Below are 17,678 nucleotides of genomic sequence, written 5' to 3' on the forward strand. Positions count from 1 at the left end.
AAAAACTACCATGGGAGGGTATGTGAGAATTAATGGCCTGCTGTCCTTGTAGAATATCTGCTACAGGTAAGTATCTTTGCTTTCTCTGAGGACAAGCAGGCCAGATAATTCTCACATTTTGGAATCCCTAGCTACCACCTAATCATGGACTGGAACAGACTAGAAGTGCAAATGCACACAGGCAAGAACAGACAAGAAGTGCAATAAGCACACAGGTAAATACAAAGCAACCGAAACAGCACTTGGCTAGGCAGCAACAAAATACACAGGAGCAGAGCCAAGTAAAGCTAGAAGACATTCAAACAGGCCACAAGCCCGAACTGGAACCCGTGCACACCAGAACCCTCACATACGGGCCACAAGGCCAAACTGGAACCCAAGCACAACGGCAGAAGGCAAAAGAGAAGGCAGTACCCACAGGCAGAAGCATAACAAGAAACGAATATACACAAGAAGGCTGAATACATACACAAGCAGGGAGACTGCACTGGAACCCACACAAACACAAGGGCTGACGGCAAGCTCAAGCTCACACAAGCACATAAACAAAAACCAAGGCAGAAGTGCTACACACTAGTAAACAAACAAGACAGAAGTGCCACACAGGCACACTAGCAAACAAACAAGAAACAAGATAGAAGTGCTATACAAGCACACAGGAAAACCTGGAGACTTATTAAATTGCAAAGGCACTGTTTGAGAGTCCTCACGTTTCTTATGAGGGCCTTCACTGATGATGTTATTTCAGGAAAGCGGCTTGAAACACAATGAACACCAGAGTGAGGCTTGAATACTGGAACATCAGAGTAGGACTGAAAATCTCTGGCTCAATTTGAGAAACAAGGAAAAAGCAGTCCGCAGCAGTCGCACAGCCTGGCCACTGGAGGAGAGGTAAATCTGGACACAGGGACATGGCCACAACCGTTACAGAAATGCAATCTACCAGGCCAATGGAGACTGTATTTCCCAATGGCGACCCCCATCTTGTTAGGATCAAAATAAATAAACAGCTGGGTGGACTGTCTGTAGGGCCTAGTCCGCTCCACGTAAAAGGCCAATGCTTGCTTGCAGTCCAAGTTGCACAGGGCACTTTCACCAGGATAGTCATGAGGTTCGAGAAAGAATGTTGGTAGAACTGGTTCAGACGGAACTCCGACACAACCTTAGGCAAGAACTTAGGGTGCATGCAGAGAACTACTCTGTTATGATGAAATTTACAGTAAGGTGGATCTGCTGCTAGGGCCTGAAGCTCGAGCTGAACCAAAAACAAGATCTTCCAGGTCAAGTACTTCAGAGGACAGGAAACAAGCAGCTCAAATGGAGCTTTAATCAACTGGGTGAGGACGTTGAGGTCCCATCACACAGGCAGAGGTTAGATAGGGGACTTTGTCAACAGCAAATCTCTCATGAAGCAAACAACTAGAGTCTGTCTAGAGATGGGTTTACCTTCCACACAGTGATGGTAATTACCCATTGCACTAAGAAGAACCCTTACAGAGTTGATCTTGAGACCAGACTCGAAAAAGTGTAGAAGGTATTCAAGCAGGGTCTGTGTAAGGTAGGAAATAGGATCTAGGGCCTTGCCCTCACACCATATGGCAACCCTTCTCCATTTTTAAGAATAACACCTCTTAGGTCTATAAAATAATGAATGGAGTGAACAGATAGACGTGAATCACTTGTTTACTGTTTTCAAAAATACTAGGACTAGGGGGCACGAAATGAAGCTACAAAGTAGTAAATTTAAAACAAATCGGAGAAAATCTTTCTTCACTCAACATGTAATTAAGCTTTGGACTTCGTTGCCAGAGAATGTAGTAAAAGAGGTTAGCTTTAAAAAAAGGTTTTGATGGCTTCCTAAAGGAAAAGTCCATAGACCATTATTAAAATGGACTTGGGGAAAATCCACTGCTATTTCTAGGATACGCAGCATAAAATGTATTGTATGTTTTTGGGATCTTGCCAGGTACTTGTGACCTGGATTGGCCACTGTTGGACATAGGATGTTGGGCTTGATGGACCTTCGCTCTGTCCCAGTATGGCAATACTTATGTCATTTATTTTATTTCTGCAGACAATATAAAGAAACTTATTCTTTTTAAATAATCTCCATTAGAATCTCCATTGTACATATACAGTTATTTCCTCCCCACCCCCAAAGTCAAGCTTAGCCGTGTAAGAATTTCCTAAAATCAACCCAGAAAAAATAACCCAAACTGCACTGCTATGAATAGAAGGGGAAAGGGAGATCATACTTAGAGAGCCTTTTCAAAGAGGTTAGAATTCAGTTCAAGCTTTCACCGTTTCATTCAAGACTGTTTTTCTTGATAAGTACAGGAACTCGATTTTTTATATTGGAAATCTAAGACTGTGGAATTCCCTACCTACTCAGCTTTGAGCCCTACGGAATATGGACAAATTTAAAAAGGCTTTGAAACTGTTTTGTTCCAGCATTTTTCTTAGGGCAAGTCTTGGACTACCAGATCACTGCTGGATTTTGATATTTGAGCAGATATAATGTCTTTGAAATATGTATTACTATTCTGCTGGCGCCAGTGTGGTATGGTGGGGGACATGGTCCATGTTTAGTGGGCTTGCCCGCAAGGCTCAACAATATTGGATGAGAGTGTTGAAATTGATTGCTAGCATAACAAAAATTGTTTTTCCCATGAAAATGGACCATTGCTTACTACATATAAGACTGCAAGGCAGCAAAAAGTACGCGCACCAATTGGCCACCCAGATACTGGTGGCCAGCAAACTAGTGCTGGCGGCAGCATGGAAGCAACAGACTTTACCGGGCCTAAAGGCGATCCTGCGGAAATTGGACTATATTCAGTTGATGTCTAAGCTGACTGCTATGTGATTGGGTCGACTCATACCCTACTATCGAGTTTGGGACCCGTACACGGAGTGGTTGGCACAACCAGACCCTACCTTGTCAATCATCTAGGAGGGAGGGAGGGAAGGGGGGGAGGCGGGCAGGGGAACTATAAACAGTTGGGCAAAGTCAATTTAAAGGTGTTAAAAGTGTAAGTTGGAAATTAGCCGGCTGAATATTTGCAATTACATTTGTATGTCTGATTTTCATTCAATAAAATTTCTAATAAAAAAAAAGAAATATGTATTACTATGATTGTGAATTGTTCCCCACTCAGGTTATAAAATTTTTAAATAAATAAATGGTGCAACAGACCAGCCATATTATGCTTAACACTTGGCAATCGTAAACCTCCTCACCGCCAATTACCCAATAGGGTTTGAATTTCTATTTCGGCCTCTTCCCCCCCTCCACCAACAGAAGCAGGAAACTAGACTATAAAGAACACACAGATCTTGTTTGGTCAGGTATAAAAGGTAACATCTACAGAAAGTATAACCATCTGGTAAAAAAAAACTACCATAACCAAACAAACCAATCCTCCCCGATAGGGAGCGCGGAAGAGCCGACCATTGCTTTAGTAGTGGTTTTATAAAGGCAAACAAGGTGGTAACATTTACACTATATAAACTTGGTACAAAAAAACAGAAGAAACCAGTCTTCGCAAAAAAACAAAAAAGCAAAACAGCGAAGATGACTAACAAAAGCAAAAATAATCAAAAAATTAAAAACAAGAAAATATCACATTTCTATTTAAAAATACAAATACATAAAAAAGTAATGAAGTATGAAAAAGACGACACTTGTTTATAAAAAATTAAAACACTTTATTAGCCAAAGGATAGCAGGGAGAAAGGGACTCGACACAGCTGTGTTTCGGCCATACAGGCCTGTGTCAGGAGTCTATTCAAATCAAAACATATAAATAACATAAAATGAATAAAAGCATATAAATATAAAGAGACATTCCAAATATTTAAAACAGTCACCTATTGCAAGAGAAGTTGTCAGATGAACATAAAACCAAATATGGTCGAATATTGACTGAACTGTCCTATTATATATCAGAAATAGTCATACTTCTGGAGAAATACATAATATAGAAGTAAAATAGGAAGAATATATGGGGAATATATGGATAACAAAAACAAAAAAATACTTTAAATAATATTCTATTAATCGTACACAAGATTATATATCTCTAATAATTATCAAGCACAATGGGCAGTAAACAATGTAAAATAAATAATTTAAGAACTGATAAGAATCGAATCGATGTCCAATAACAATACTTGATATAAAAATTAATTTATAACTATTTCCTATGAGCAGTATTTAATATTGCATATTGAAAAGAACAGAAATATGAAAAACTGAAAAACTAACACCTTATGTGATGTTAGCAATATATGAAAACTGTATGAAAGTAGTATATAGAAAAAATAACAATATATAGCAAATATTTACCTTCTCACCGTGTGTTGATTTTTAAATTCTATCCAATTGTAAAGGAAATATGTGTGTCTAAAAAAGATTATATCATAATTAAAAATGTAAAAACCTAATGAATTATTATGGAAATACAAATATCTCAATGAGGTGAAATAGCAAAAAGTCAGTCTTATGATAACTTATAAGGACTTCCATTCTAAGCTTGAAATGATAAAAAGCGTGTTGTCAAGTATGTATAAAAGATTTCTCAGTCTGGTAGTAAGAATCGTTATAGCCAACCTACTTTGAGGATTATATTGAATACATTATAACTAAGATGGGTATACACCTCTGAAAATAAATAATGAATTTATGGAAATTAAAATTTACCTACTATAGCTAGCAAGCTGCACCTATCTTGTGTTAATGAAACTTAATCAAAGAATTGCCGTTTATGAACCGCTTATCTTCCCTTCGCTGATGTGTAAGCGCTGGATAATGCTCAGGGCACTGTCACGCGGAACGAGCTTGAGACAGCAAAACGTGGCTCTATCACAAAACGGAGCTAGTGTCTGAAAATATCTTTAGAAAACTATTGTTATGTGCGGCTGCATATCTATATATTCCAAAAAGTATTATTGATACCATTATATATGAAGGAGAAGTGTCGTTTAAAAAAATAATAAAAATACGAATTTTCCACCCCAGTTAAATAGAAAGCTATACCTACTCATGATGGAAAATCAAACAGCCGAAAATTGCCATATATATATATATATATATATATATATACACACACACACACACTATCCTTACCTCTTTTTAAACTGTAGCGTTAAATAATCCTTGAAACAAAGTCAAGCAAAAAACATCGGACCAGCGTCTCGTCTCTGTAAAGTCAAACAGAGCTACTATTTCCAGTGGGTTTTAAAGTCTCCCGCCAAAAGTAAACCGACATCCATGACGTCATTTCCGAATGTTTATTAATTGTCAAGGATGGAATCAATAATTAAATTAGACATCATTGCCAAATCAGCCATTTGCCTAACAATTAGCCCCTTAAAACTAATGGATTGAGAGCATTAAGCAGACAGAAAAATGCCAGACTCTGATTGCAGACCATAAAATACTTAGGAAGAGGTAAACTATCTGTCTAAAGCTAAGAAGTTCCGACAGATAAAATAAAACAGCATGGCCTCTAATCTGTTGACAGAAAAATAAAGTGCTAGAGAGAAGGTAAATATACAAACGCACTGGACGTTAAAAACAGGAGTTGGTAGGATAAAAAGATGTATATTTAAAAAAATTAAATTTAAGTACAGACAACAAAGTTATAGAAGCTTAATATTTGTGGTCATGTTTTCCATAAATTCTGAGCTGAAGTAACCAAGAAAAGTAAATTTAGATTTCATGAAAAACGGAGTATTTGTGTTTCAAAGCTAACCAAAAAATAATCACTGAATATTTGTGGCCAAAATCTTCATAAAATATAATCTAAGTTGACAGGAAAAAATAATTTTAGATTACATAAAAAAATAAAATATGGAGAATTAATTTATGATTTAATGGCATAATCTAACCATAATGAATTAATCTTTTACGGAAAATTCATATTCTAGACCTAGTTTAAAAGACAATATTATAACTACAAATATAAAACAGCCAATGGGGTTACTGAAATGAACAAAATTGAGAATGAAAAAATAGAATTAATGATATTCAATAAATCTTCATAAGGCATATGTAAGCCTTCATTTAAGTGTAAACATCAGAATTAACCGATATGTAAGTATGTTTAGATCTGGGTGCCTGTGTGTACTTTAGCCTTTGTGTTCTCTGTTTGTCTGCTAGGTTCTGCTTTCAGTCTAGCTTTATTGTTTGTATGTATGTCTTTCTTAGTGGCTGCTTGGCAGCTTTCAGTCATTGCCCAGGTAGGCATTCAATAAAGGATGAATATGGTGAAAGCTACAAATAAGCACACCAGTCAGTGGAGGGAAAATTATAAATAGTTTTAAGTTGCTCAAAAGTCAATAAGTCAGGATCATCAGAGTCCAAAACATGAATAAGAGTAATTATATCCTTCCTGGACCATTGGTGGAAGCCCCCGGACGCCATCCCCGAAGGAAAGGCAACATTGCCAACAATTAATATGTATCTTGAACAAAAAGTATGAAGTTTAAAACTCCTCTGGAATGAAGCCCAAGTCCAGCGCATCTGTCTCAACAGGGAGCGACGACTGAGGGCACCAGACAGAAGGCCAAAGCGTGCCTGAATCAAGTTTGCCAAAGCCAGTCCACCATTGAAATTACCCTCAAAAACCCAATCACAGATTTCAGAAGTTCCACAACACGAAGCAGGGAGTCCTCTGGTAGGGTGGGAGGCGGGAGTTATGCTGAAGGGAATTGCGGCCCTCACAATAGATGAAAGATTGCGAGAATGTGGCTATCGGGTAATTATGCGAGCCTATGTGTCAGGGCAACAGTTGTCACATATGGGTTCCCCGCAAAGAGCGAGCTGTGTTAAATGTAGTCAAACCTCGCATACGTTGTTCCACGCTTTTTGGGCATGTCCAGGGCCTTTTGGGCACGGGTTAGGCGATTCATGTCCCGGATATTGGGAAGATCAGTGATAGGAACGTGGGATCACTTTATATTGGACACGACCAGGGCCTTCAGCACCTTCTCGGTAGGGGCACACAGGCTATGTCGTAAGTTGAGCCTGGTGGCACGGAAAACTGTTTTCCGGTATGGGACAGTTTTCCGGCGTATTGGCATTAGAGGACCCAGGTACATATACTAGCTACATGGGAAGCACGGGATGCAAAAGGCTCCCCAAAGCGGTGTGTGCATTTTATGCAGACATGGGACCCCTATTTGGTGACGCTAAGCCCTAGAGGACGTAGTAACCTCCTAAACTGGCATAACGTGGCACACTAGGATACTTTTGAGGATAGCTCTGAACACACACACACAAAATTGTAATTAATAGAGTCGGGGGAGGGGACGGCGGTGGAGGGGGGAATAACTATAACACTCATTGGTTTTGTTGATGCATTTGTAAAAGCTTTATTGCTGTATTGGTTTGAAATAAAATAATGCTGACACAAACATAAGCCCTGCAGGGGGTGGGGTGGCAAGGTTAATTGTTTGAAAATACGATCGCTCTCTAATTTGCACTTTGTTGGTATTGTTTAAGGGGTGTCTACTGGGAGTATTGAACATTAATTCTTTGCAGCACCAATAAATCTGTTGTAATATACGATAGATTAGATAAAGTAGGGGTACAAAACGGGAGGAGGGGCAAAAATGTTTAAAATTTTGATGACTGTTATACTATGTGCAATAATACTGTATTGATGTCATTGTGGTGAGTTTGTTTTGTACCTTTTAAAGTGTCATCAATAAAATATGTTGAAAACTTAAAACACTACCTCCTATCCCATGACTTTCCAATTTCCTCTGGAGTATTTCATGAGGTACTTTGTCAAATGCCTTTTGAAAATCCAGATATACAATATCGACCAGCTCACCTTTATCCCACATCCTCCTTTCTGAGAATGTACATGAGACACTGTCGGATGCTCTGACCTTGGAATCTCAACAGAAAATTCCATTAGCTTTTCATCACCAATTTCTGCAGGACACAACAGAGGATGATAACTATTCCAGACAGGCTTCTGGCTGGAATTGAGATTTACAAATCTCTTTTACTGTGGACCAGTTGCGTCATTATATACTGCCTATTCGCCCAAAACTAAAGTTGTTATACAGATTTGCTCTTGGATTGGATGTAGCTCCACATCGTGCCCACAGGACTGGTCTTGCTTTAACAGACTCCTGTCCAAAGTGCTTTGCATCAGCTTCTGTCCTTGGTCACATGTTCTGGCTTTGCCCATGATTCAGGGTTTTTGGGCCTGGCTTCTATCTCTGGCTACTGACAGAGCCAGATTGCACCAACTCCGATTATGGTATTTGGACATTATATTTTGGAACATTCTACTCCTGGAGGCCTGAAGCGTTTTCTAAAACAGGCCACTTTGATAGCTTTAAAGACTCTCTTGCAAGCTTGGCTTCAGCCTACCAGCCTACTTGCAACTGTGGAGGGCACATATGATCCTGCTGTCACACATAGACCATCTTGACATTCGTGATCTGCAATCACCTGAGGAGTGGTTGTTCCTGAAGACATGTGATAGATTTTGGAATACACTAAACACCATGTGCTTGGAGCCGTTTGCTTAATTTATAATGAACCTCCATGTCAGTTACTGCTGTTGGTTTTTGGGGTTTTTTTTGGAGGGGGGGACTTTAGATGGTTGTAAACCCAAAGCACTGAATTCCTTGCAAACATCTTGTATGGAGATAGGCCCAGCACAAGCTGCAAAGTAGCCATTACTCTGATCACATACACATATGAAAATGTTTTGCAAGGGACTGTACACTTTTGTACATTTTCACAATCGATGTCTAAAAATACAAATCAAACTACAGAGTAGGAGTCTTTCACTTATCTACAGACTATACTCTACACTTCTAATATAACAGAACAATTATAGAAATATTAAACAAGTAAGGAAAGCATGCAGGGCATGGTTTACAGAATTATTTCCAACCTTCTGCAAGTGAGTGTTTGAGAGAAAGGTGGTCTGAATGGAAAAGTACCCAACCATTCCATTAGTTTAGAAAACAATATAGTATCTTAAAATGTCACTGGAAGATTTTTTAAAAATATATTATATATTGAAACCATAGGGTGCCCCAGTACCAAGGATAAGAAGCATTGCCATGTTTCTCTACGAGATGGCAATACACACAGCAACCATTATCAAGCAGAATGATTCAGTCACTAGATATCACCATTCACACGCAACCAATAAAAAAGCTATATGGTTCAGTTCTTTAGTTTCACAGTAGAATTAAAAATAATTAAACACAAATCCAACTCAGCAGGGATAGAGGTGCATAATGGGGAAGACAGGCAGATATGTCTGATGGAATAAATTTCCTCTCCGTCTATGCATAGGTGTATAAGTGTATGTCTGATTTGAAAAGAGAGGGTAAGGCAGTTTTAAAGGAGAGATTCCCTAACAACTTTGCTTCAACACTACTATGCTGCAAACACCTAACTCCCTGTTTCACAGAAATGCATTGAGCTGCTGTCTGGAGGACTGTATTTCTCTGAAAACTCTGGACAGATTTGACTTTTTTTTTTTAATTCAGGTTTTTACCACATGCTAAATTTGGCCCAGTTCCATTAAGTTTTCAGAGTTATTGTGCATATCCTATCCATGTTGCATAAATACACTATCTCATTCCTGATATTTCAAACATACCTTTTGATTTCTTGACAAGAACTATTTGAAAACATAGATGTCATATTGAAGGGTTCACGTTGCTTAATTTTAGATGGATATTTCTCAGTGTTTAATTCCAATTTCTAATGCAGAAACCAAAGCGTAGATATATTATGTCCTGAAAGAAAAAACAGTGAAAAAAATATTTTTTTGAAAAGCAATATCACCTATACTTCATGTAATTCTTGAGCTGTTTAAAAATTATAACAAAACGTTTTGGGAGAGTAGTGGTTCTCAACCTTTATGTTACTAGCATACCTAACACTGGGTTACATAAGAACTGTCATACTGGATCAGACCAAAGGTCAGTCAAGTAGTATTCTCTTTCCAACAGAGGCCAATCCAGATCACAAGTACCTGGCACGATCACAAAATAAAGATTTTATGCTGCTTACTCCTAGGGATAAGGAATGGCTTTCCTTAAGTGTACCTTAATTTATGAACTTTTCCTCCAGGAATTTGCCCAAACTATTTTTAAACCAGCAACACTAACTGCTTTGACATCTTCTAGCAGTAAGTTTGTATAATCTCCTTTAATAGGTAATTCTATTTACCTTTTTTTTTACTTTGTAAACCGCATTGAGCCTGCTATATGTGGGAAAACGCGGGGTACAAATGTAATAAATAAATAAATAAATATCCTAACTATGCTGTTCCAATCAGGATTTTATAGCCCTCCTCTCATACTTAATTCAATTTATCGTCTTTTCCCTCTACCCTTTCGCCTCCAAGCTGAAGAGCCCCAACCTCTTAAGGGATAGAATGAATGACTCACCTAGAAAAAAGGTTTATATCATTTTGGTTGCCCTTTTCTGTACCTTTTCTAGTTCCACTACATGTTTTTGGTTTTTTGTTTGTCTGAGATGTGGTAATCCAAATTGCATATAAAATACCCAACATGCGTCACACCATGGAGAGATACAGAGGCATAATATCCTCTGTTATAGTCTCCCTTTCTTTCCTAATGTTGTTTGCTTTTCTAGCCATTTCAACACATTGAGCAGTAATTTTAACGTATTTTCTACAGTGACGCCTAGATCTTTTTTCCTAGTGGTGATGTCTAAAGTGGAACTTAGCATGAAGAAGCTATAGTTTGGATTACTCTTCCCTTCATGTATTGCTTTGCTCTTGTCCACGTCAGATAAATTATGACCATTCTCACAAGGTGTCCCTGCAATTCCTCACAATTTGCTCCTTCAGCTTTCTTTTGTGCTGTTGAATTTTTGTGGATATTGTGAACCCCATTTTGGCTTTGCGGATGAAGTCTGATCACCTCACTTTTATCCAAATTATTTATACATATGTTAAAAGGACTTGGTTCCAGTACAAATCCCTGGGACACTGTACTATTTACCTTTCTCCACTGCGAAAAGGTAAATAGACCATTTAGCCCTATTGTTTTCTCTTCTGATTACCAACCCACAATAAGATATTACCTTTTTGGATATACCACAAGTAAAGAACAATCACCTTCCTTCCCCTGGCATCACCACTTCTCCTCCGTTCCTCCCACCACCCTTTTCTATCTCCTCCCAACCTCTGGCATCACCTTCCCATCCCTTCCTCCCACCATTAACTCTGGTATCAACTTCCCATCCCTTCCTCCCACCATCCCTAAGCATTACCATCATCCTTCTCACCCCACCTATCACTATTCCTTCCTGTATCCTCCACTCCATCCCCACCCCCCAAACACCACTACCACAAGGTCCTCTATCTAGGAACAAGAATCATGGAAACAACACTCCTTTGCTACTGCTACTGCTGCTGCTTCTTCTTCTTCTGCTGCTGCCTTATCTAAGTCAGCACTAAACAGTATTCTTTAGTCTGAGACCCACTAGTCTCACGTAATTCTAATATCAGAGGAAAGTCAGCAGTGGAAGCAGAAGCAGCAGCAGCTAAGGAAACCATTTGCTGACTCCTCCTGCCGGCCAGAAAACACAGACCATAGAAGAAAGGTCAGTACTTTGTCACTAGCATCTGTTGTGATTGGTTTAATGAATTTTTTTCCATAACATTTTTTCCCATTAATAGTTTCTCCAATGATATATAAACAGTTAGATGGAGATCATCCAAATTAAGCAAAGCTTACAAAAAAATGCTTTATTGTCATCAAAAAATGTTACTTATGGACAGTGTATTGTATAGGTAAACTGCTTTGATTGTACCACAGAAAGGCAGTATATCAAATACAAGACCCTTACTCCTAAAAGCAATGCATATTGAGGGGAAGTCAAGGATAAGACCGCTAGGAAATGGGGAAGACACCTAAAGGGTGGAGTTTCCAGATTTCCTAAACCTCTAGCTGTCAAAGGAAGGTGTGGCCTCAAAGGCAGTAACACAGAAGGCAGAGGAAGGGTGGAGAAGAGCTGCGCCAGAGGAAGAGACAGCCCATGGAAATAGAGACTCAAAACCCAAATGCTGAGGTGCACCTGAGGATAATGACTTAGACGAGGCCTGCAAGCAAGGAGTTGAGGGGAACAGCCCTAAAGAAGCAGAGGAGGAGTTCAACATGGAGATACAGTTTTGATTGTTTTCATTTGACTACATTTGGACAATGTGGGTTTATTTTTGCCAATACAGCTGCGGGGGGAGGCAAGTGTGTCTAGGTTTTTTTTGTTTATTTTTATTTTGTTTCTTTGGATGAGCTTGAAAGAGCTTTGGATGGAACTGAGTTGTTAAAGACTGGTTAACAGAACTTAAGAATAAGAAAGAGAAAAAGAAAGAGGGGTGTGAAGGACCACTCTGGGGCCCCAAATCCCTGCCTTACAAGGACCAGTGACTGGGTGATTTTCCTGAGAACAAAGACAAGGAAAATGAATGTAGTGGCCGAGATTAGAAAACTCTAGCAGGAGTACCGCGGGGGAATTGATCTGCCTAAGTTACAACTGTTTGTGGTTTGAAATAGTAAGACTTGAAACTTTTGAGTCCTAACTACAGGGCATCACTCAACTGTGTTGTGCATAAGATCCCAAGGATACTCTGGTTTTCATAATAATACTGTGGTATTTGGGAAAGAATCTTATTCACCAGAACTGCTCTTGTGTGGAACTTGGGTACTTGGGGGGGGGGGGGGGGGGGGGACTCAAAACTTTCAATTGATGGTGGCCTTGCTTGAACCAAAAAACCACGTGTTGTGAAGGTGCAGTGATTCCTATGAAAGTAGTCAGGTCAAGGAGAGGAGAGTAGGACAGGTTGGCTCTATCCAAAATCAAGGGAGATGTGTCAATTTCAAAAACCTTCATTGAAGAACATTCAAATGACTCGACACAGCTGCCGTGTTTCGGCGCCTAAAGCACCTGGGTCAGGAATCTATAAAATATTAAGACATATATAATATACAAACATAATAAAAGGACTAAAAATATATAAATCAGGATAAGTGTGTGTATGTATATAAATGAGACATTAATATATATATACACAAGGAAAGATGTCAAATAATACCATAATAGAAATCATATTTTACATAAAAAGGCCATAAATGAAATACATATATTGCCTATAAAATACCATAATAGAATACATACATACGATAATATGGTGTGAAATAAAAAATACTCATCACGGAATAAAATACAAATAAAGATGTAGCCCTTGGGCTAGGGGTATGGTGATAGGATGAAACTTTCATATTACAAATTGTATAGAAGCATAAACATATATATAAAAAATGATAAAAGTTAAAATTAATCAGATAAGAATATAATATAAAATATACCATAAATATGCAAATACAACATGAAAATGACCACAGCTGACAGAAAATTCCAACGTACCGATCTTATGACTGAGATCACCTAATATTTCATAACTGCATAATATAATAATGAGAATGCCGAAATAGTGAGAAAAAAAATTGTGTGAATATGAATATGCTCATAAAAGGCTAAGCAATGAGATAGAAGATCCAAAAAGAGGCGATAACTGACCTTATAAATGATGTAACCTGGTGTTTCCTTGTGACACAATCTGATTGCCAGGAGTAATACTCATTAAAAAAATCCTACATTGGAAAATACTCACGTAAGAAAAACATCAAACACAAACAAACAAAACATTTATAAATTTTAAAACGTAGTACAGAAGCGTGTAAGAAGACGCACAGTGAAAAAATAAAGGTAAAGAACAAAAATAAAAAGCAGTGGTGTAGAATCGTGTTACAACTGAAGAGCGAAAAATAAAGGGAGTATATGCAGATACGTGAAGCAACTATATAATAGAAACCTTGAGTCTGAGAATACTGTGAAAAAAAGAGAAGGAAAAAAAAGGAGAAAGGGGGAAAGGCAGGGGGAAAAAGGAGGAAGGAAAAAGGGGAAAAAGGAGGTTGGGTCAGAAAAACTTACAATGGGAAGACTGACGAATCAAAATGGTTGGGAAAATAAATGAGGGACTATAACAATACTTATAAAACACGTTTTTAATAAAAAGAAATGGATATTAAAACAAAATAAAATTGTGTATAGACAAAAAATATATTATTGGTTTTGAAAGAAATAAGTGATTGAAGAAAGAGTGAGTCTAATCTGTTGTGAACATACAATAAAAAAAAAAAGAATACTCTGCACTGTGAATGTTCGTTAGGGTTAAACCATGCAGAAATATCAACAAACTGCTTAAGGGCGGGGCACTCGGCACTTTGACTGAGGTGCCGATAAGGAATAGTTAAAAAAAAAAAAAAAGAAAAAGAAACTCCTTTGGAGGGCGCCAATACAGTGATTGAAGTGCCAATAAGGACTGAATACAATAAATAGTCTTGTTTTAAAAGAAAGCAATTAAATCTTTATGTGATCATATTGTCAAAAGTAAAAAACGGTGGAAGGGAAGGCAGAAAGGCTACATCTCATGCCAGATGGACGACAAGCCTCTGATATGATATAAACAATCCAGCGATGTAAATCCAAAGTGTTCTCTATCAAAGGAGTCCATGATTAAATGTAAAAGAGAGTAAAAAATGGTATGGAGACTTACTCAGGAGTTAGCGATAAGCATGGAGTCCAGCAAGGAGTTCCCTTTTAAATGTCAAAAGGGAGTAGAGATGATATTCCAAATAAAAAAAAAAACGTCAAATTGTAAATTATAAACTGAAAAAAGGGGGATCTACTACAGAAGTATTTATGAAACGGGTAAAAGGGGCAAAAAAAGAGGAGGAAGGGAGAAAGGAAAATGGAAGGGAAAGGTAGAGGGGGGACGGAAAAAAAGGAGGACGCCTAGAAAAAGAACGTGTACATGTATCAAAAGAGAAAGATCAAATGAAGAACTGAAAAAAAGGGAAGGGGAAAGAAGGAAAAAACACTTACTGGTAATATTACTAAAAATTAGAGACGTATTTCCATAAATTAATATGTGTGCCAACTGTAAAAACTGAAATAAAAAAAATTCCTATGAATTACAATAAGTGCTTATATTCAATATCAATGTTAAAACCCTGTGGTTCTAAAGTGTGCAATTCAAAAGATTAGCTTCTGCTCCTCATGTAACAACATATTGTCAGTGATCTTCCTATGCCAGTTATCCTTCATAATCTTGAATACAAAAAACTTAAGTCTTGTATAGAATGTCCAGCTGTATCCCCAGTGTGAAACTAAGGGTGCAGTTTCAACCTTCCGTCTTAAGCAAGTACAATGCTCTATAATGCGTGTTTTCACCTGTCCTACCCCCCTCTCCTTGGCCTTGCTTGAACTACCGTTGAAAAACCAGCAGTAGATCTGGTAATGATTCGATGTGCCGAATCTTGAGTTGCACCTGCTCTTTCTTTTGCCTTCACCTCCAACCCCCCCCCCCCCCCCCCCCCCAGACTCTGGCTGAGTTCTTTCATGATAAGGTTCACAAGATTAAACTTTAATTCTCAACCAGGTCACCTCCACCTCTCCTTCCCTTAGTCCTTTCTCTCAACCCTCCAACCCCCGCCTCCTTTTCTTCCTTTTCTGAAATCACTGAAGAGGAAACTACACATCTTCTTTCCTCCTCAAAACTAACTACCTGTTCCTCTGATCCTATTCCCACCCATCTACTTAACACTATCTCTCCTACTATCATCCCGTTTATCTGTCATATCCTCAATCTTTCACTATCCACTGCAACTGTTCCTGATGCCTTCAAACATGCCGTAGTCACACCACTCCTTAAAAAAACCTTCATTGCACCCTACCTGTCCTTCCAACTATCGCCCCATCTCCCTCCTCCCTTTCCTATCCAAGATACTTGAACGTGCTGTTCACTGCCGTTGCCTTGACTTTCTTTCATCTCAAGCTATTCTTGATCCACTTCAATCTGGCTTTCGCCCCCTTCATTCAACTGAAACACCGCTTGCTAAAGTCTCCAATCTGTTCCTAGCCAGATCCAAAGGTCTCTATTCTATCCTCATCCTTCTCGATCTATCTGGTGCTTTTGACACTGTTGATCACAGCCTACTCCTTGATACGCTGTCCTCACTTGGATTTCAGGGCTCTGTTCTTTCCTGGTTTTCTTCTTATCTCTCCCAGCATACCTTTAGTGTATACTCTTCTACTTCTATCCCACTGTCAGTTGGTGTACCTCAGGGATCTGTCCTGGGACCTCTTCTCTTCTCCATCTATACTTCTTCCCTTGGTACTCTGATCTCATCCCATGGTTTTCAGTATCATCTTTACGCTGATGACTCCCAGATCTACCTCTCCACACTAGAAATCTCAGCCAAAGCCCAGGCCAAAGTATCAGCCTACCTGTCTGACATTGCTGCCTGGATGTCTCAGCGCCATCTGAAACTAAATATGACCAAGACTGAGCTTCTTATCTTTCCCCCTAAACCAACCTCTCCTCCTCCCCCATTCTCTATTTCTGTGGATAACACTCTCATCCTTCCTGTCTCATCAGCTTGTAACCTTGGGGTCATCTTCGACTCCTCCCTCTCCTTCTCTGCAAATATTCAACAGACTGCTAAAACCTGTCATTTCTTTCTCTATAATATCAGCAAAATTCGCCCTTTCCTTTCTGAGCACACTACCAGAACCCTCATCCACGCTCTTATCACCTCTCGCTTAGACTATTGCAACTTGCTTCTCACAGGTCTCCCACATAGCCATCTCTCTCCTCTTCAATCTGTTCAAAATTCTGCTGCACAACTAATATTCCACCAGGGTCATTATGCTCATATTAGCCCTCTCCTCGAGTCACTTCACTGGCTTCCTATCCGTTTCCGCATACAGTTCAAACTCCTCTTATTGACCTAAAAGTGCATTCACTCTGCAGCTCCTCAGTACCTCTCCACTCTCATCTCTCCCTACATTCCTCCCCGGGAACTCCGTTCACTGGGTAAATCTCTCATATCTGCACCCTTCTCCTCCACCGCTAACTCCAGACTCCGTTCCTTTTACCTTGCTGCACCATATGCCTGGAATAGACTTCCTGAGCCAGTACGTCAAGCTCCATCTCTTCAAATCTAAGCTAAAAGCCCACCTTTTTGATGCTGCTTTTAACTCCTAACCCTTATTCACTTGTTCAGAACCCTTATTTTATCATCCCCACCTTAATATTCCCTTATCTCGTTTGTCCTGTTTGTCTGTCCTAATTAGATTGTAAGCTCTGTCGAGCAGGGACTGTCTCTTCATGTTCAAGTGTACAGCACTGCGTACGTCTAGTAGCGCTATAGAAATTATAAGTAGTAGTACTTTTGCAGAATGAACAACTTCTGTTTTGAAACCTTGAAATAACCCACAAACCTAACCAATGTTATACTAATAAAAACACATTGAGGGAAATGTTAACGTTGAGTTATGTAACAGATTCAATTTCTGCTTAGAGAATGCTTCTTATGCTAGAAATTTATAATGAAATGAACACCACATTCAGATACATTGTGTTTGCAAAAATGGGAACATTTTGTTTTGACATGCAGCTGATTAAATGCAAAAAAATAACCTTGAATTAAAAGTATATTTTCTGCTTATTTTCTGAAAATGTAATATTTCTTTTTCTTGAGTAGTATTTTAATGATATTTCGTGTGAATTTTCAACCAGTCTGGCAGATCTGTA

At 38.7% G+C, this 17,678-nt stretch overlaps 1 protein-coding gene across 1 annotated transcript in view; it reads right to left on the minus strand.

Annotated features, from left to right (window-relative positions):
• The window catches only part of CCDC171 (coiled-coil domain containing 171), a 665,674-nt gene that overhangs the window by 633,449 nt on the left and 14,547 nt on the right, over positions 1-17,678 (minus strand). The window contains 1 exon segment of the mRNA XM_030194229.1: positions 9,645-9,783. Within this exon segment, the coding sequence (XP_030050089.1) occupies positions 9,645-9,688 (44 nt within the window). The 5' untranslated portion in view covers positions 9,689-9,783.

Source organism: Microcaecilia unicolor, chromosome 2 (genome assembly GCF_901765095.1).
Source record: "Microcaecilia unicolor chromosome 2, aMicUni1.1, whole genome shotgun sequence".
NCBI lineage: Eukaryota > Metazoa > Chordata > Amphibia > Gymnophiona > Siphonopidae > Microcaecilia > Microcaecilia unicolor.